Consider the following 20,159-nt stretch of genomic DNA (forward strand, 5'->3'; position numbering starts at 1 on the left):
CTTTTTAAAATTTATTTTCCCTCTTCCGTTTTTTTATTCTTGTTTCTCTTCATTCCCTCCTTCTCGTCGTTCTCCTCGACCAATTCCTCCTCCAGTCTGCATGTCTTCATCTCCATATGGCTCCGTTTAGTCTCATTTCACAACTCCCCCTATCGTCAGAGCATGGTCAGATTCAGCAGCCTAACATGTTAGCCTATGGACGTTTTTTAAAAAATCGTTAAAAATTCATTTTTTGTTTAAACGAAAAGCACATCCACCCCGACGTACGTTATCACTAGCTCTTTCATTGGAGCCCTCATGTCTCATTGACTTTTGAAAGTTCACCCACCGTAATTTTTCAAAATAGGTTGCAAGCTCGTCATTGCCTATAATATGTGAAACAAGTCTAACTTTGGACTCAGTTTACCAAGCGATTTGAAGATTATAGGTCGAGCACACGAAACATAAAAAGCATGAATTATCATAGATCACTTCTGCCTATTTCGTTTTGTCCATCATTCATCCAACCCCCCCCCCCCCCACCGTAATTTTTCCATTTAGTAAAAGCAAACATTTTGCCGAGTTTAGCAAAAACATGAATATTCATGAACGGTCAGACAATACAGCCTTTTAGTACGTAACGTATAGTGAATGGGAATGTGCGATGATCCGTGTAGGAGGTAGAGGTCAGTGGTTTGTGCTGGCAATGTTCACGCGAGCGAAAATGAGACAATCGGAGCAATATGCTCCTCATCATACTATTCTCTCTCTCCGCCTCTCTCTCCGAGTCCTCTGTACTCTCCTCCTCTGTCTCACTCCCCCAGCGAGAAAGGTAACATTACTAGTAATAAGAAGTTCTAGATTTCAAGTATATTATAAACATACAAATGAGACTACTCTGAAATTATTGTAAGAAAAAAAATTAACAATAAATTTCATCGCATTACGCCTTTCCCTGCATATAAAGCGAAGGTTTAATATTATATGCACTGAAAGCTTACTAAGTGTAAGCAAAATTAAAAGTTTACCATTTACCATAAGAACCTTTTCAGCAACTCTTAAACCGACCAGGCCGTCTTCAATAGAGCATGAATCTGCAAAAGAAGAATTTAAATGAATGAAAATCAGTTTTTGGAATGTCTGGAAATGTCATATGTATTATATTTCATATGTTCTTATTTCTCTTTCCCTTTTTTCCCTCGAGTATCCCCTTCTCTCTCTCTCTCTCTCTCTCCCTCTCTCTCTCTCTCTCTCTCTCCCCTCTCTCTCTCTTTCTCTCTCTCTATCTCTCTCTCCCTCTCTCTCTTTTTCTTCCGTTTTTAATTCCTGTCTCTTTATTCTTTAACCCCTCTCCCGCGCTCTCTCTCTCTTTCTCTCTCTCCCTCTATCTCTCTCTCTATATATATGTCATTGTGTTAATTAAGGCAGAATAATTTACAAGTAAATATAAAAGAAAGATATGCCACTGTGTACTCTATATCACAATGTGATTAGAGTTAGCCTATGCATTAGGCATTATTCTTCCCTACCCTACCTGAACTACTGCAGGTTAATATTTTCGCCTTCTTCGCAGTATTGACTCGTGTCCTGGCGAAAAATGTACGACTGACAGACATTATCCGAGACATGATCGGTAGAAGAGGTAATTATTTTAGCACCCAAATAGGAAAACTTTATACAAACAAATGAGCTGCTTGCAGAGATTTTTGTTTGTTTGTAAACAAACGCCTTCATCCGCAAGTTTCCTATTGTTTTTTTCATCGATATGCTATTTTGCGCCTTGTACTGAAATACTGAGCCATGATTGCCTAAAAGTTGATGTGCACGTGTAAGATTCATATTGTTAGTTGTTACGTCATCAATTTTGCGCTGGTTGCGGACCCTATCTTAGTAAAAGTGGTGATTTATCGAAACCTTCTTGTGCGATTGATATCAATTAAACCTATTTACATAAAAGATAGGGGCTGCAAACTTGGGATTGATTCGGATCAATCGCTACTTTTTATAGGACGGATCAAACCGAAGCGCGTTTGCTATAGAGGCTTTCTGTGAAGATTTATTCAGCATCTCGCTGTTGAAGGTTGATGAAAAAAAATAATGTGTAACTTTTGTATGAAATATTACTGGCTTTTAAAAACCTTTTCAACACTTGAATGTTTGGAATCTGATATGGAGTCAATTCATTGCTAAGAGGACACATTTTTTTTTTTTTTTTTTGGTCTCGAAATTTGAAAATTTGACATTTTGGAGGGGTAAGGTCAGCTTTTTTAGGTCAACCATGGGAATATATATTATTTTTTTAATAAAAGAGAATTTTAGAGGGGGTTTACACACAAAAAAATACCAAAGGGGGGTTTAACCCCCCCCCCCCCCCCCCCCCTGTGTACGCGCCTGATCAACATACTTATACTCTATGTTTGCACATAACCATTTAGAAGGTTTTATAAGTTATAAAATATAATACATTAAAAAAAAACATTTTGACCACCTTGGCCGATCTGATAATTCGAGTACCCCTACACTGGCGGTAGAGGTCAGTGATGGCCACACTCTGTTGTACTGCGTGGCCATATACCAACTGCATTCAACGGGCCTTTCAGCTGTACGTTCGCGCCACTTGGCGGGAGAGATTCGAAGTTGAGGGAAAACACGGCGGCGCCGAAGTACAGTAACGTACACACTGTATACTATTCATGTTGCAACACGCACAATTCAAGTACATGTAGATTTAGACTGCTACAATCGAACTTTTCATTGGACGTACGTGTTGCCCGATTCTGAGCTGAGATTCTGGAAGTTGCTTGTGTCAAATAAAGAGCAATTTGTACTCTAACAATTAGTCAAAATGAATAATTTGCTTTCCAGAGGGGCCATTGCGGTAAGTCAGTCACTGCACTCAGTCAGTGAGAGTAGAATATTTTAACTTTTAATTTTATTACAGACTGATTACAGAAGTGAGTTACAATTTTGTGGAGACTCCAGAAAATGTGTGCGTGTGTGTGTGACTGTGTGTAGACCCTAATTGGGTTTTTACAGACTTGTATCAATCAGATATAAAAATTTACGCCTGGGGACTGACCTTTAATTAAGTAACATCAGTCACCATCCGAAAGACGTGACTCGGTTTCGAACTGCGTCCTCAGCTCAATCAGTTTGTAACTTCCATTTGTTAGTTGGATTACGGGCGCAAGCCATAATTAGATCTAGATCTACCTGCACCCGACTCTACTGCAGCACCGCAGTGTTGTCCCTAGATCTACATCTAGAGCTAGATCTATCTTTAGATATTGGACCAAAAATATTTCAGCTTTTTCCCCCCAAAATTAGGGTAGACTAGATCTAGATCTAGACCCCTACAGAAATTTGTTTGAACAACACACCATGTACCGTGTTTGGTCGGATCACCATGTCTTTTCTTTGTAATCTTGGTAAAAAGTTTAGTCTAGGTCTAGGCTAGGCCTAAATCCAATTTAATGCAGATTAAACATGGCAACTGTTTTGCTTGAACATCAATGGTGCAATTAAGTCTATTATTATAGCGCCTACATGTGGTTCTAGAGTTTTAGTTGATGGTTAAACTGACGACGATAAATCTAGTTGATGCCTCAAAAAAACAAATTAGTTGATGGAAGCTTTTTATTGATAGCTGTTCGTTTCATTCGGAAGTCATCATTGTACATTACAACTCCTCAAGTCATCAATTTCTTTCTTTCCAATGAGCGTTAACAGTATTCTAATCGTAATATGTGTAGATTTTTTCTACTATTTAACGGAATGCATGGAAGTTGCTACAGGATCACCACTTTGTATCTTGATGATATTTTTTCCCCTATTGCCATTTGCCAATGGTACTGTAACGTGCTTATTTAACCGAGGGAAATTACAGTTGGCCAAAATCAATCATCAAACATGCTGCATCAAAAACAATCTAAGCTCTCCAACAAAACTCAAGTAACTCAGGACAGTAGATAAAACAACCTCACACCAAGAAGGACAGAACAGAACTAACTTTAATATACAAAATTATAACATGTCTCTTAGTACAAATCAGGCATCATAACAAAATAAACCCATCAGGGGAAAGTCATGTGATAAGAGAAACCAATGAGGTGAACAGGTTAGATAGATTAAAGGTGAGAGGCAAAGAGGACAAATGAGAGAAGAGAAAGTGCATGTTGCTAGGGCAGGAAAAGGCAACCATGCATAGAGAATGAGAAGACAAAGGGAATGGGTTTGAAGGAGAGAGGAAAATAAGGTGTGGCAGTAGTGCAACTGAAAGATTGTGCTGTAAGAAGGTGAATGAGCTGGGAAAATAAATATGCAAATGAAGAATGCAAATATATAAATGAATATGTAATAATGGATAAGGAAGAGAGAAGAAATTTATTAACTGAAATATAAAGACAAAAATTCAAACTCTTACAGTACAATGCTTGATGCGTGAAACGCAATCAAATTACACGTCCGCCAAACTACGGCTGATAATCTCAAATTATTTGATAGCTATTTTATTTCATGTGATTGCTTTATATACAGTGTATATGATTATATGGTCAATCATTTCTTTCAAATTGATGACCTGTTTTTTTTAACTTTACTTGTGAAAAGTTATCATGAAATAAAGACACTTCATCTATTTAAAAGTATTCATAGACTTATACTGTTAAACCATAAGTGGTGATTAATCTTTCTTTACTTCTTTTATTTACTTCCAGGCCATTTTCCGAGGAGAAAATGTCAGTTGCCCTGTGTTACAGCTTTTGGTAAGTAAAAGTGAATACGTGGCATTGACCTAAGAATAAGATCAAGTTTGTGACATTGGAGATTGAGGAACCTGACTTAAAATGTAAATCGTATGAAAGCAGAACAAATTGGATAAACAGAATCGCAACAACTTTGAAACAAATTGAACCAGTAATAAGAAAGTTAAGAATGTTTGAATTATGATATCACTATAAAGTCTGAGAATCTCAAATTGGCAGTGGATTGTGACATAGTCGCGGATAACTGTCCAGTTTGAATCCTAATCCAAAAACTGAATACGCTTATAAGTTAGGAATAAAAAAGGAATAAGAAATAATATAACACGCCTGGTTGTAGAGTCGCTGCCCGGCAAGCAGTAGATGGCAGGTTCAAATCTTGCAGGTTCCAAGACTTTTTTTATTTACAAGATCGAGCATGTAATCTTTATTTACTGGGAGCAAGCTGAAACTTCTTAACAAATCAAATTACTCCCAAGAAACCTAACATCCATTCAACTTATGGTACAATCACCAAGTACTTTATACTGTAAAACCTGTCCATAGCGACCGCCCAAGGGAAACACAACAAGTTTTCTTTGTAGACAGGTTCCTTTAGTACATGTTTCGATGAGAAACCATTTTCAAAGGAAACAAAAAAATGTGACCTTTGTAGACAGTTGCCCTTATACAATGCTTCCTCTCTAGTGGAAGGGCTATAAATCGGATCAATCTTTTTCACCCCATCGTGCAGGCATGTAAGAAGATGAATGCTGCCGCCAGTGGCAAAGCTGTGGATCGTTACAGGCTTATGCTTTCAGATGGAGAACACACATGCACAGGTAAAGGTTCTTTATTAAAGGAACAGGGTAGCTCCCAGTATAGTCTCAAGTCAAGATGAACAATGGAAAAGGCTAGAGCTGAAACTGAATTTTGATTTCGATCCAAGCTTGTAAACTTGGTCGCATTGCTTCACATGGACGAAGACCAATGATGATTAAAGCATTGATGGGTTTTTATAGTAAAAGGTCACAATTGATGGCACCTTACAAGCCACTTTTTTTTTCTGTGTAAAGGGACACAAACTCGTTAATTATTTAACCGAAAGGATTATGCTAGCAGAATTACAAAAATACATAATATTTTATTGTACTTCATGTCGGGAACAGAAAGATGGGAAACAACTTTTTATATTACTTCTTGTTTTCCATAGCTATGTTGGCTACACAACTCAACGAGATGGTTTCCACCGGAGAGCTAGACGTCAAAGCCGCCATGAAACTCAAGAACTACTCTTGTAATCCCATAGCCAACGACAGGTATGTACAGAGAAGAGAGATGAAGACCCTAACCATAACTATATCTTTAATATAAAAAGAGTGCATATTCAGAAAGAGAGAGAGAGAAAGAGAGAGTTGTTGTTGCACATTAGAATTAAGTAGGGAATATAAAGATGATTTTCCTGTGCCAAATACAGGTAAAACTCCAATTTGGCTAATCTCCATTGCGCATGCTATTTATTTGTACATTCTAATTGCCTAGATTTAATTATGATTACTTATGAAATGCTTCTATTTCTCTTGATTTCAGGCGAGTTATTGTCGTTTTAGACCTGGATATTGTGAAGAAAGGAAGTGAGATTGGTGTGTCTATCGGTGACCCTACACCAATGAGAGCTCCGGGGCAGGGAGGAGCTGCACCAGGTTTGTGACAGATCTTTGCATACTTTATATTTTAAGATCAATGTTCTTACTCCTAATCTATTATTGTCTCATGCACTTGTCCTTTTCTTTTTGTTATTCATTGTTTGTCTATTTCTGACACTTCTGCTTACAGGGTTGTTCTCTCCCCTAATTTTATATATTTCCTCTTCATTGTTCCTCTAGTGATTTTACTTTTACTTTCAAGTCACAAGTACCCCTTAAATGAATATCAATGTTTGCATTTGCAAATTCAATTCTGTTGAAGTTTTATTGTTGAAGTTTGAAAAATATAATATGTTACAACTGTTTGAAAAGTAATATATTTTATATTTTAATTGTTGTTATATGGGCATCATAACTTTACTGGGTAGTGTTTTTATTTATTTGTTGTTTTTAAGATATAAGCTTTACGGTATGTGATTTATTATAAATAAATTCAGTTCCGTACTTCATTCTTTTACCAGTATATCATTTTTTTGTGTACAGAATATTTGTATTAACCTTCGTTATTGATAGCAATATAAGTATTCATTGTAATCTTCCATTTGTTTTTGATTGAGCAGCTCAGCAGCAGTCTAGACCAGATAGCACAGTGAGCCATGATCCACCTCAGACAGCCAGGCCCACCAGCTATGGTACAGGAGGTAGGTAGCCACTGCTATGTTGGGAATACCTTAGACATACAAATACACACTACAGGTCCACTTTGAGGAGAACTGAACATTTAATAGTTGGCGCATTACAAATACTCCATATTATTATTATTATTGTTATCCTTGACCAAATAATGGAAGGCAACAATTAGAGCCCTTTGAAGTGGATTTAAACTTGTGTGATTACCTTCTCAAGTATAACATTTTCTTGATAATCTCTTTTTTCTGTGCTATACTCCACTACGAGGTGGTTGCTAATTTTGAAGCAGTTGACCAATGTGATGTTACATTCATGTGTTAGTAAGGAACAGTGGTCTAGCCAGCTAGTTTGTCATTCACTATCTCTCAAGATCAGGATTTTTATTTCTGTATAGTATATAAGATGTTGCCCAACTTCACACAATTTTGAACATCTTAAGTAGTCAAAATCTCAAGCAGTCGAAGTCTCTTTTTTTAAAATTTAATACACCATAAAATAGATCCAGGCCCTTTTCTTGGTCCTATTTTGCTCCTTGATACCATGAATTGTTAACAAACAATAATATAACATTTTCTATCACTAATTGGAGCCAGGAAAAAGAAAAAAATTGATGCATGGAAAGAAACAAAAAAGATGAAAATATTCTTTTAAATCCTTAAATTGGCAACATGTTGACAGATTCAAAATAATTGTTTTTTTAATCTAAATTTGCCATTTTTTAACTTTTCAACAACATTCTCACCCATGTCTCTAATTTATTTTTTACTTGTTCTACCTTCCCAGCAGCCCCGGCTAGCGCAACGCCCAACAAACAAGGGACATTCTACGGTCAATCAAACTCGGCCATGGGGGGTAGTACCACGTCACCCAAGAAGGTCCAGCCCATCTCCAGTCTAACCCCCTACCAGAACAGGTAAGATCTTATTCAAGACCTGGTTTCACGAAACCATGATAAGTGTAAGTTCGTTGATATCCCATTTAAATGTGTGTTAACTTTTATATAGGTACAGTCAAACCTCCTTTAGCCGTCTGTACAGAAAGACCACCTGTCTACAAAGACCACATTTTTTGTTTCCATTAGAAAATGGTTTCTCGTTGAAACATGTACTAAAGGAACCTGTACATAAAGACCACTTTTTTTTACTCCCTTGGGTGGTCTTTATAGACAGGTTTCACTATATTTTTTAGATGCGATCAAACTTGTACTTGAGATGGTTGTGTGAAACAATGCTCATGCGTCAATCTTGGCCAAATATCTACTTTGGCACATATTGAAAGGAAGTCTGCCCGAGATAATAGTGGGTAAGCTCTTATTAATTTTTGAGATATATTTTCATTGTCCAAACACCATGATCAATGAGAATTGGTATTGACCATTTGATCAAAAATACTGAAGATCTTCTTTCTTCCTGTCTCCTTTTCTCTCTTTCTCTTTGTCTCTCTGTCTGTCTCACTCCCCCCGCCCCCCTCTCTCCCTCTCTTTCTATTTGTCTCTATGTGTGTGTGTCTCTCTCTGTCTGTCTCTCTCGGTCTCTCTCGGTGCCTCTCTCTCCCTCTTTCTCCTCTCTCTCTCTCTCTCTGTCTCTCTTTCTCTTTCTCTCTCTCCTCCACCCTCCCTCCCTTCCTTTCTGTTGCCTTCCAGATGGACCATAAAAGCTCGAGTGACCAACAAGACGGCCATCCGTACCTGGAGCAACGCCCGTGGTGAAGGCAAGCTCTTCTCCATGGATCTCCTAGATCAGTCCGGTGAAATCCGCTGCACGGCCTTCAAGGACATGGTGGATAAATACTATGAGATGATAGAGATTGGAAAGGTAAAGATGATGATGAAGATGATGGTGCTGATGATGATGGTGGTGATAATGACGGTAATGAAGATGATTATAGTGATGATGGTGGTGGTGGTGATGATGATGATAGTGATGATGGGGATTATAGGATGATAGTGATGATGGGGATGATGATGATGGTGGTGATGAAGATGTTGATGGCAATGGTGATGATGGTGGTAATGAAGATGATTATAGTGATGATGATGATGATGATGATGATGGTGGTGATGAAGATGATTATAGTGATGATGGGGATGATGATGATGATGGTGGTGATGAAGATGTTGATGGCAATGGTGATGATGGTGATAATGAAGATGATTATAGTGATGATGGGGATGATGATGATGGTGGTGATGAAGATGTTGATGGCAATGGTGAAGATGGTTGTAATGAAGATGATTATAGTGATGATGATGATGATGATGATGGTGGTGATGAAGATGTTGATGGCAATGGTGATGATGGTGGTAATGAAGATGATTATAGTGATGATGATGATGATGATGATGTGGTGATGAAGATGTTGATGGCAATGGTGAAGATGGTGGTAATGAAGATGATTATAGTGATGATGGTGATGGTGATGATGGTGGTGGTGATAATAGTGAGGATGGTGGTGATGATGATGATGATGATGATGATGATGATGATGATGATGATGATGATGATGATGATGATGATGATGATGATGATGAAGAAGATGTTGATGGTGATGATGATGATGATGATGATGAGGGTAATGGTGATGGTTATGATGTCTAACTGAATTAGAATATGCCTTTTCCAAGATACTGCTGATGATTTAATGCATCTGAAGTTTTTCATGCTCTTGGAGGCAGTCTTCTTGATATTGATTGTTTTTTTTTGTGTGTGTTTTATAATATTGATTGGTTTTCATGTTGTTCCCATATTCTTAAAGTTTGTTTACAACATAACATTCCTGTGATTGCTTCTCTACTTACACACCATTTATCTCGTAAAAAATTACATTTATGGATATCTCTCTAACTCTCTAACTATGTGTAACTTTCCTTACACCCATCCAGGTCTACTTTGTATCTCGAGGCACCCTGAAGCCCGCCAATCGTCAGTACACCTCCATCAACAATGACTATGAGCTCACCTTCAACAACGATACGATGGTAGAGCCCTGTGTGGAGGAAGACGTGTCCATTCCAGCCGTCCAGTTTGACTTCAAGAGCATCTCTCATCTTGAGGATACGCCGGAAGATTCCATGATAGGTAAGCTCATAGCTGGGGTCTTTTTCATAAAACTTGTTATCAATAACAAGTTAGAAGCTGCTGTTATAAGCTACTGAAATCCTTGCTTCTGATTGGCTATCAGCAGATTTGTCACTGATTTTTGTCATTTGTCATTTAAAAAAAGGCTTTGTGAAACGGTTCCCTGTTTCATAATACTTTTTATCAATAACAAGTTCCAAGCTACTGTTATAAGCTACTGAAATCATGGCAACTGATTGGCTGAGAGCAAATTCGTCATAGAAATTTAGCAGTTGTTATAGATAACAAGTTTTATGAAACGGGGGCCCCAGGTTGAGGATATGCCAGAGGATTCCATAGCTGGTTGAGAGTGGAAGTTTTTTCTCTGGTAGTTATTTTCCTGATAGGTCAGTCTGACATCTCATGGAGCTCCGATTAGTTCACTCCTATAGAGATTGTACATAGGAGGGAACTAATCAGGGCTCCTACAACCACACTTGTGTAGGCATGTATGTGCATGTCATAATTGTCTCACTCAACATGCCAAGTGTAGTAGAAAAAAACATCACAAGAAAACTTTTGAAATGTTAGGGAAATTCATGTTTTTTGTGTTGTCGTAGCTCAAGATTGAAAGCCGGATTGGTTGAATAAGGGTTTTTGTTGAATTCTGTTAGATGTAAGCTTCTCAAGAAACATAAAATTGGAACATACTTAAAAATTACAAATATTTGGTAAGGGTATGATTAATTGAGTTCATAACTGTAATTGTGAAACACCCCCCCGATCTCCTCTCTATTTCTGTTCAATGTTTGATGCTCAGATGTGATTGGAGTGTGCAAGAGTACGAGCGACCTGACTGCAGTGACCATCAAGTCGTCTAATCGAGAGGTCAACAAGAGGTCATTACAGCTGGTCGATGATTCTCAGAAGGAAGTTTCTCTGACCCTGTGGGGCAAGGAGGTAGGTCCTATCCCCCACCGGATACCTTACTTCAAAACCCACACGAATAGGAGTTTATGGGGACATGAAAATACCTCACTATTTAAAAAAAAAAAAATCAAATTTTAAGAGATAAAGCAAAGATGACAGTTGCTAGGAAGCGATTTGCAAAATGAACCCCTTGCATAAAATTCTGCCGAAGTCTGCCTATTGTGCACTTTATCTGTAATCATGGATAACAAGATTTTTTTCATTGGATTATTGTAATGGTACACATGAAACTTTGATAAATGTGAACTCTTTTGCAAAGATTTATAACATGAATTTGTGAAACTTGGAAAGTAGGGTGAGACCACTCATAGGCCTGTGTGTAAGACAAGAATTGTACTGCCATAATGCAGTAAAGTTTTTATCCTGACTCCTCCTATTTCAGGCTGAGGACTTTGATGGTTCAGGGAACCCCGTGATCGCTGTGAAGGGAGCTCGCCTGTCTGGTTTCGGAGGAAGATCTCTGTCGGTCCTGCAGAATAGTATTTTCCAGGTCAATCCTGACATCCCCAAAGCACATCATCTCAAAGGATGGTAGGATACCTATTCTGTTCTGTTTATTCTCTCTTTTTCTCTTCCTACCTCTCTCCCTCCCTCTTCCTCCCCCTCCCCCCCCCCCCCTCTCTCTCTCTCTCTCTCTCTCTCTTCCCCCTCGCTCTCTCTCTCCCTCTCTTTCTCTCTCTTTCTCTCTCTCTGTCTGTGTACAATTTGTTGTTGAGTCCTGATCAAGCAAACAAAATGTCTGACTCCCAAACTATATGAGATAATTTTGTCTTAAAATCTAAGCTTATCCTAGCATAAAAAATGCATGAAGATGGACATCTTACAATGAGAGAATTGTGGTTGATTTAGTTGCTTTAAAAGAATTTGACCAATGAAGTAAGGAGTTTTAGTGATGGTCTCTTTGAGACCTAGAACAGTTCTTCATCTGGTCATCACAGTACTCTTTTAACTAAAGGTTTCTAAATGGCCAAGTCCAAGGTATTTGCTTATTCCCAAAAGTAATGGAAAATGTACAAATTTGTACATTGGAATATAACATTTCTATACATTTGGTCTGATCCAAGATTCACATGACCTCAGTTTAACTAGCAGATTTTATGAATTCACTGATGTAGTTTGTAATAAATGGGACTAAATACATGCATGGCTGAAAGTATTTGAAATAGAAATAAATTTTTAGAGAATTTTAAATCTTGATACTGTACTTAATACTCTAATTCTGTTTGACCTCTTGACCCGTATGTAGGTTTGACAGCGAGGGTCACTCCCAGGATTCCCAGTCCATCTCTACTAGACAGGGATCAGGAGGCGGAGGAGGAGCTAACACAAACTGGATGACATTCCACGATGTACATGCACAGAACCTAGGCCAGGGTGAAAAGGTAAGACCAGGACCTAATGACATAGGTGTATGCTCTAGTCCAGTCCAAGAACAGATAAGTGTATAATATTACAATGGCCATGCTTATATCAAGACATGGAGGATCAAACAAAAACTGGATGACATTCCATGATGTACATGCACAGAACCTAGGCCAGGGTGAAAAGGTAAGAACAGGACCGAATGACATAGCAGACCTGCCAACCAGTACGATTTAGTCGTATTTAGTACGATTTTTAGAAGCAAATACGACAGTACGATTTTCCTAAATAAAATACGATTTTCAAAAAAAATGGTGGGTATTTTGTGTGTGTGTGTTAGCCATTTTCAATGGCAAAATGCCCATTCTGTCCTGTAAAGTATCCTACAAGCATCTCAAATTGGCAATTTGGGGATGTTCATCGGTTCATCGAACACAACAGTCATGACGAAATCATGCATATTCAACAAATGATCCATAAAAAAAATTGATCCGCGTAACAGTCCGTGTTTATTTTTAAGAATACAACTTCTGTCAGTAAAATACAACTTTTGGGATTAAAGAATACAGTTTTTGAACTCCAGAGGTTGGCAGGTCTGACATAGGTATACGCTTTAGTCCAGTCCAAGAACAGATAAGTGTACGATGTTACAATGGCCATGCTCCTATCAAGAGATTGAGGAGCTAACACAAACTGGATGACATTCCACGATGTACATGCACAGAACCTAGGCCAGGGTGAAAAGGTAAGAACAGGAACTAATGATAGGACCAGATGGTTTAATTCTTGATTCGGGACCTTAGTTCAGAGTGAGAAGGTAAGTCCTGGTCCTAATAGTATATGATCATGTGTGTACATTCTGATTCAGAACCTAGGCCAGTGTGAAAAGGTTAGACCTGGATCTAATGATATAGGTCCACATGGTAGACACTCTAGTCTAGTCCAAGGACGGATAAGTGTATAATACTACAATAGACCTGTTCATATCGTGAGGTGAAGGATTAAAAAAACAAATCTAGGCCAGGATGAAAAGGTAAGACCAGGACCTGGTGATACAAGACTGAGAGGTTTACATTTTAATCCAGTCCAAGTGCGTATGAAAGCAAAATTACTAATAGAACACACGTATACACACAAAAAAGTTCTAGTTGAGAGACATTTAAATGATGTATTTATTGATAATGGACAGACGTTCCATTTTCAGAAGAATTGTCCTTGTAAACTGATTTGGAAATGATACACACCAAGATTTAAGTAAATGAAATTCATTGTTAATACATAACACACTTGCATGTCATAGTCTCAATTTTCTTTGTCATTTCCATCTATTTCCACAGCCGGATTATTTCACAGTGAAGGGCACCATACTCTTTGTCAGGAAGGAGAACTGCATGTACATGGTAAGTCATATTACAAGTTAGCCTTACGGAATATGTAGACATCACAGATTGTGATAAGTTGTAACATTCAAATGTTTCAGTGGGAAAATAGGTTGTTCTGGAAATTTATCGAGAATTACATACTGTAAGCAGAAAATTGTCAGTTGAGTTAATAACATTCTATGAGTGGTTACCCAATGTGTAGGTGTAATGTGGCTTTTGATTAGGGTATAATACACCTGTGATCTGCGGGTAGTACACACCTTGCATCTTTGATTTGAAAAGATGCAAGGTGTGAATTTCTCTCAATATTTAAGAACTTGTGTTTAAGAACAATTGACATTTGCTTGATTCATTGTTAGTTTGATCAACTTACATAGAATAACATAATATCTGTAACATATTTTCTAAATTTTCAGAATTCCTCCAAACTGATAGGGTATTATGTAAATGAAGACTTACCGAAAAAATTCAGTGTGAGAACTCTCATCAAGAATGCATTAGCAATACTTTCTTTTGCTAATCAAGTCTAGTCGTCGTTGTTTGAGTAATCATTACTGTCTGTTTGTATTAACGTAGGCCTGTCCGTCAGCTGAGTGTAACAAGAAAGTTTCAGAGAATGGAGATGGGTCGTACAGATGTGAGAAGTGTTCCAAAGACTATGAAAACTTCAAGTATAGACTCCTGCTTTCTGTAAGTACATTAGATATCATGTCCTATTATGTCACCCTGATTTCTGAAAATTTAGTATCAATGATTTGCATGTGTAGATGGAAGTCGCTCCTAAAATATGCTGATTCTAAACATGATCCTTGTTTAAATGATGTGAAATAGATTAATTGAATTATATTGTGCCTTTAATGTTTCATTGAACAGGCTGAAGTTCTTCAGTCAAAATTGTATATTACATTTTAATGTTTGGTAAGCCCCCAAAGTATGTTCATCAGCTTTCTTCTGTTCTAGTGAATATTTTACAAGATCTTCAAAATTTAAAAGTGCTATCCTTTCAAATTTAGCTTTTCTTTTCCATTGTTAAGTAGTTTCCTTCATTTCTGTCTAAATACAATTTCTAGTTTCTATATCAGAGATATTAACATTAACATAGCCGCATTTCTATTTGGAAAGTACCTGAATAAGTATTGAAAAGAAATCAAGATGACACATTCAATACAGAAACAATACACAGTGCCCTTTTGATTGATAGTTTCAATTATGTCATATTTACCGCAGGGGTAGCAATGATGGTAACTCACCCTGCATTTAACGGAACTATATTGAAAATATGGGAATTATCTTAATATTTCATTTGATTCATATCATTGATACCACATATGGCCTCGTGGAAGACTGCCACTTACATGTATGGTGAAAATTTGCTAACCTAGATAAATGTCAGAAATGAATAAATAGATAAAATGGAGTACACAATTATTTTCTTTCTTTGCTTTAGTTTATATGTATCATAACTTTTGATTGGTTGATTTCTTGTACAGGCCAATGTTGCTGACTCCACAGACAACCAATGGGCGACCTGCTTTCAGGAGACAGCAGAACAGCTACTTTTAAAATCAGCACAGGAACTGGGTAGTCTCAAAGATCAGGTGAGAAACAAGGGGTTTGTAGGAACTGAGAAATGCAGCTCTAGGATACAGGTGATGTTAAAGTGTACCGATCACCAGGATAGATCGGTTAAAGCCCCACTGCACTACTTATAGCTACTTGCGTCCTCTATATATCAAACAATGCCTAATCGGTGTCTGTTGGTCCCCCGTGATCCCCTTTTACTTATGTTTATTGAGAGCTGATTTGATGAGATAACCACCTGCCAGTGACCTTGCAGGGATGTCTAACCCCCTGGCCTAACTAGTGCAGATGGGCTTTAACAGAAAAGCGACTTGTAGTAGACTACTCGACAGACATATATGCACTTGCATGAGCCCGAACAGAACCAAATATCTGCTTTTGAGATTACAGATTTCCTTTTGAAGGTAATAAAATATCAGAGGTAAATAGCAAAGGCGAGACCTCCAAAAGAAAGAAAAAAAGGAAACATAGGAACAGAAAAAAGAGAAAGCTTCAGATAGTGGGAAGGCGGTAAATATTCTCTGTGGTGGTTATTGCTTCAAAACTGTTGATGTGATGTATCTCAAGAATCGCTGTTCATGATTCACTTAGTGATGATGAACTTATCATTAACTGATCAACAGGAATAAAGCAACTCCACAGTTATTTGAATTATGATACTTGTAATTGTCTCATAATATTACAAATAAAGTACAAAACATATCACCATTGTGTGAAATCAAATTTCTTCAGGTAATCAGAGATATCCCTGAAGAAAATTACAATTTTGTCCAAGTTGTATTGAAAATCATAAAAATTCTGCTTGTAGAAGACCTACCGGTACTTAAAATCGTGAGAAACTGGGTTTAAACAGACACGAGAAGCTTATAATCTTTAAAAAGTTGTACTCTTTATGTTGGAGCAAGGTTATCAAGGTTAATCCGATGGCTTAGAAGGATGTACAATATATCAACAATGTTTTGTTTGTATTAGAATGGTGCAATCATCACACCCATGTCCTTATAATGATTATTGTCAGATCACCATAACTGTGTTTTTACAATGACTATTGTCAGACCTCTATTCATCTTTGCATAGGAGCAATGGATTAGGAACCTGAGTATCAATAATCAGTGGTCTATAGTACATGCTGTAACAAAAGATATCCAATTAATCCCTTCTATCAATCTTGCTTAATAATCCTTAATTGAAAAGAAGTGTTGGACGTGGTAGGATCTAGCACATGCTATTTGATGTTTATGCTACCGAACATTACAGGCTCCTGTGACATCAGCGCTGCATCAATTTCCTATGCTATCCAAAATATCACTGGAGCATTTCCCCAGATAATGATATATTCTTCAGGGAGGCTTGTGTCATTTATTTGTTGTTAGAAATTAGAAAATCATAATTTTTAAGCCTTTTTAGAGGAAACCTAAATATACATTTTTTACATTTAATGCTATGTTATAGTTTTTAAGCACATCAGCTAGGATCCCTTGCAGCATAGTAGAATTAATATACACAGTGTCTGTGCTTTATTAATGTATATATATTATTAGTATCATTATTTTTACATTAATGACATGTCTTTTTATCTCTTGTGATGTTTATTTTGCAGGGTGAGGCGACAGAAAAGGAATTTAATCAGGTCTTCCAAGATGCTTGCTTCATTGATTACATGTTCAGGATGAGGATCAAGATGGAAACTTATAATGTAAGAAAAATAATCTACCGTCATGTCAAATTTTGTTGTTAAAGCCCCTCTAAATTGTTGGGAGCCCCAAAAATTTGATGGCCAAATTTCACTTAACTTGTATCATAATGTGAAAGAGGATGTCATTAAGGACACATTTCTGCAAGGATCTTCAAAACAGGTGTGTTTGAAGTCGAATATTGATGAAAAATACAAAATTTAGGTTTTCTGCATACAACAGAAAACCCAAATTATGTACTGGTATTCTTTTATCACATTTTTGAGGCGTAATCTTTGCAGAAGTGTGTCTTAAATGACATCCTCTTTCACATCTTTATACAATTTTTAGGAAAGTTTGCCATGAAATATTGGAGACTTCTTACAATTTAGAGGGGCTTTAATGTTGTGATTTATTTGGATATTTTAATAATATAGAATATATGCATGTGAAGTAGCTTGTCATATATCCCCACACCCATTTTTTATTACAAGAAAATGTTACCATTGATATTAGGAAAAGAAATGAATCTGCATTTTGTTGCTATGTGGGAAATTTTATTCTTATATCAAACTCAAAGGGATCAGATTGCGTCATATTCAGATTCTTAATTTAGTTGTACTCCTTGGGCATTTTAAGGATGATTAGAAAACAGAAAAACCTACAAATGAGATAGATTACTTCCAAAATGTTTCAGTATGCAGTTGACATGCACATTTATCAGTAAGATGGGGTATCAACATGATGAAAGTCTAGATGTTTGTGGTCAGTCTATTGTGCCATAATTTATGAATTGAACAACTTGAATATGTACACCGTCTCTGGTATTACACTGGAACCTGTGTATAAAGACCACTCCAGGGAGAACTGAACAGAAAAGTTATTGGTATAGACGGGTGGTGTTTATGCACAGGTTCCTGTGATACAAGTTCAAATTCCACAGAAATAATTACAGTGAAACCTGTATATAAAGACCGCTCAGCTCAATGGAGACAAGAAAAGTAGTCTTTTTAGACAGATGGTAACAATTATAATAATAATAATAATAATACTAATAACGTTTTATTTACCCAGGGTAGCCACTTCAGTTATGAAACTGCTCTTCCAGCAGGCCTGCATAACATAATATGTACAGGTTCCTTTGTACAGGTTTTAATGAAAAAACATTTTCTTTGGAAACGAAAAATGTGGTCTTTCTATACAGGTGGTCACACAGCAGGTTTGACTGTATATGGTCTTTATAGACAGGTGGTCTTTCTATACAGTTCTCGTTATTAACACATTTCACTTTATTTCACTGTGTTTATAGGAGGAAGCCCGTCTGAAGTGCACCTGCGTCAGCGCTCAACCCATCAACGTGCGAGACTACACCAACAAACTGATCAAGGATATCAGACTTATGGCCTCTGCTTAGCGGACCAACAGAGGGCGCCCTAGTATTCCACCAACCACTACAGTATAGATATCATGCCGGTGTAGAGATATGTCCATAATATAAATTACTGGAAGAAAACCATCTACATTTTAAAACCCCAAAATCTTCTTGACTTCGTTGAAAACTAACCAATTACCTTGTCAGCATTCTTTTACTTTTTGATGTCCTTGTAATGTTGTGTATCAAATGTTTGTTGCCAGATCTTTCTTATTCGACAGTTTTCTGATTTGAACGTTTTCTGAATTGAAATGATTAGAACAATGATCAAAGCAATAAAAGGTCTAATAAAAGGATGTATTTATTTGGAGCACTACATTTACTGGCGTAACATTCAGAATCTCATTGTAAAAGGAAGAGAATATAATGGGTGTGAGGTCCTCTATGAACTTTTCATTATTAATTTTCCACTTCTCCAGACAAAATCATCAATTTATCTTTACAGATTTACACTAACTAGTCCTACCAGTTTAAGAGAAGCTCAAGTTTAATGAATGCTCTTGCTCCAAATTACTTCAAGAGTTTTTAAACATTAACACCTTACAATATCTAAAAATAATGGCTGTTACTATGTCAAGCATACCTTAAGGCTGGTTCAAAAGGACGCTGTAAACTGGCACAAAAAAGCTTGAATGGCAACTTCGTGCAAAAAAGGTCTTGCGGGCATTCACTGATACAGAAATGTGATGTATATTTAACTTTACAATCATCACAACAAATTGCAGCGTCATATCTGAATATGGCTGAAGTGTTGTCTAGAAGAGAAGGTGCCTTTGTCTGAAAGTTGTTGAGGTTATCAAGAGCCAATGTGCTATTTTACAATGTTCGCAACACATAATGTGCCGCAGATAATAACCACTGTAAATGACTACAAGAATTGGAAGGTCATAAGTGCTCCCCAATATGTTGTATAATCAATAGAATATTCAGACATTGACTCATGGATTTAGCAACTCGTTACCTAAAAATCTCTGTTGTACGTGGTCTTGAACCCCAATGAACGAGTATAATTGTCATCAAAAGATTCCTTCATCTATGTTAACGTTCTGGCATTCATAAAATCATTCCTCAAGGTCACTGGCATGTTGATTGGAGTAATAGCAAATTATAATGGACTGTAAATGTAGTGTACAGTTTATACTAAGTCTTTTTTTTATGTGCTGTCTGAGGAAATATAAATTGGACTGTTTAATTTGATGCTACATGCACATGTATATCTAGAATGTATTAGGAAAGCTTGGTGCCTTTTTGGTCACCTTATTTTGCTGCCATCGAAGAGAGAAAAAAAAATCAGAAAATGCATTTTGTAATTACAATAATTCATGCACACTTGTAAACCACAAATGTCTTCTTTTCTGCTGTATTTAAATAGGGTTGTATTGAGAGAAACAATGAAAGTCAAAGCAACATATATTTTATACAAAGCTTGAAACGATCCGGCAAATGTAATCTGAAGTTTTGGTTGTATCTTTAAGTCTTATCTTTTTATGAGCTAATATTTTGTTTCTCTCTTTTTCTTTAAGATGTAATTAAGATGTAAATCCTGTGTATATATATATCTCCCTTCAAATCAAACTTTTCTATTCTGTTTGTAGAGATGATTAAGTTCTCTACATCTTGTTCCATTTC

At 36.9% G+C, this 20,159-nt stretch overlaps 1 protein-coding gene across 3 annotated transcripts; it reads left to right on the forward strand.

The window, feature by feature from the left end:
* Positions 1 to 2,536: 2,536 nt before the first annotated feature.
* On the forward strand, positions 2,537 to 18,520 carry LOC580037 (replication protein A 70 kDa DNA-binding subunit). Of its 3 annotated transcripts, none has more exons than XM_030992011.1 (18): positions 2,537 to 2,857; positions 4,695 to 4,742; positions 5,473 to 5,560; positions 5,932 to 6,037; positions 6,309 to 6,421; positions 6,985 to 7,065; positions 7,838 to 7,967; positions 8,697 to 8,868; positions 9,936 to 10,131; positions 10,931 to 11,070; positions 11,483 to 11,631; positions 12,347 to 12,417; positions 13,143 to 13,207; positions 13,800 to 13,862; positions 14,421 to 14,534; positions 15,335 to 15,442; positions 17,026 to 17,121; positions 18,408 to 18,520. In XM_030992011.1, exons 1-18 carry the CDS (start codon positions 2,825 to 2,827, stop codon positions 18,510 to 18,512), a joined length of 1,878 nt encoding a protein of 625 aa, XP_030847871.1. In that variant the 5' UTR covers positions 2,537 to 2,824; the 3' UTR covers positions 18,513 to 18,520. The 3 variants fall into 3 exon arrangements, with proteins under 3 accessions (XP_030847871.1, XP_030847872.1, XP_030847873.1); XM_030992013.1 differs by having other exon boundaries at positions 2,538 to 2,857; positions 7,841 to 7,967; XM_030992012.1 differs by lacking the exon at positions 13,143 to 13,207 and having other exon boundaries at positions 12,347 to 12,482.
* Positions 18,521 to 20,159: the final 1,639 nt, after the last annotated feature.

This window comes from Strongylocentrotus purpuratus, unplaced genomic scaffold (assembly GCF_000002235.5).
Source record: "Strongylocentrotus purpuratus isolate Spur 01 unplaced genomic scaffold, Spur_5.0 spur5_scaffold_2, whole genome shotgun sequence".
Lineage (NCBI taxonomy): Eukaryota > Metazoa > Echinodermata > Echinoidea > Camarodonta > Strongylocentrotidae > Strongylocentrotus > Strongylocentrotus purpuratus.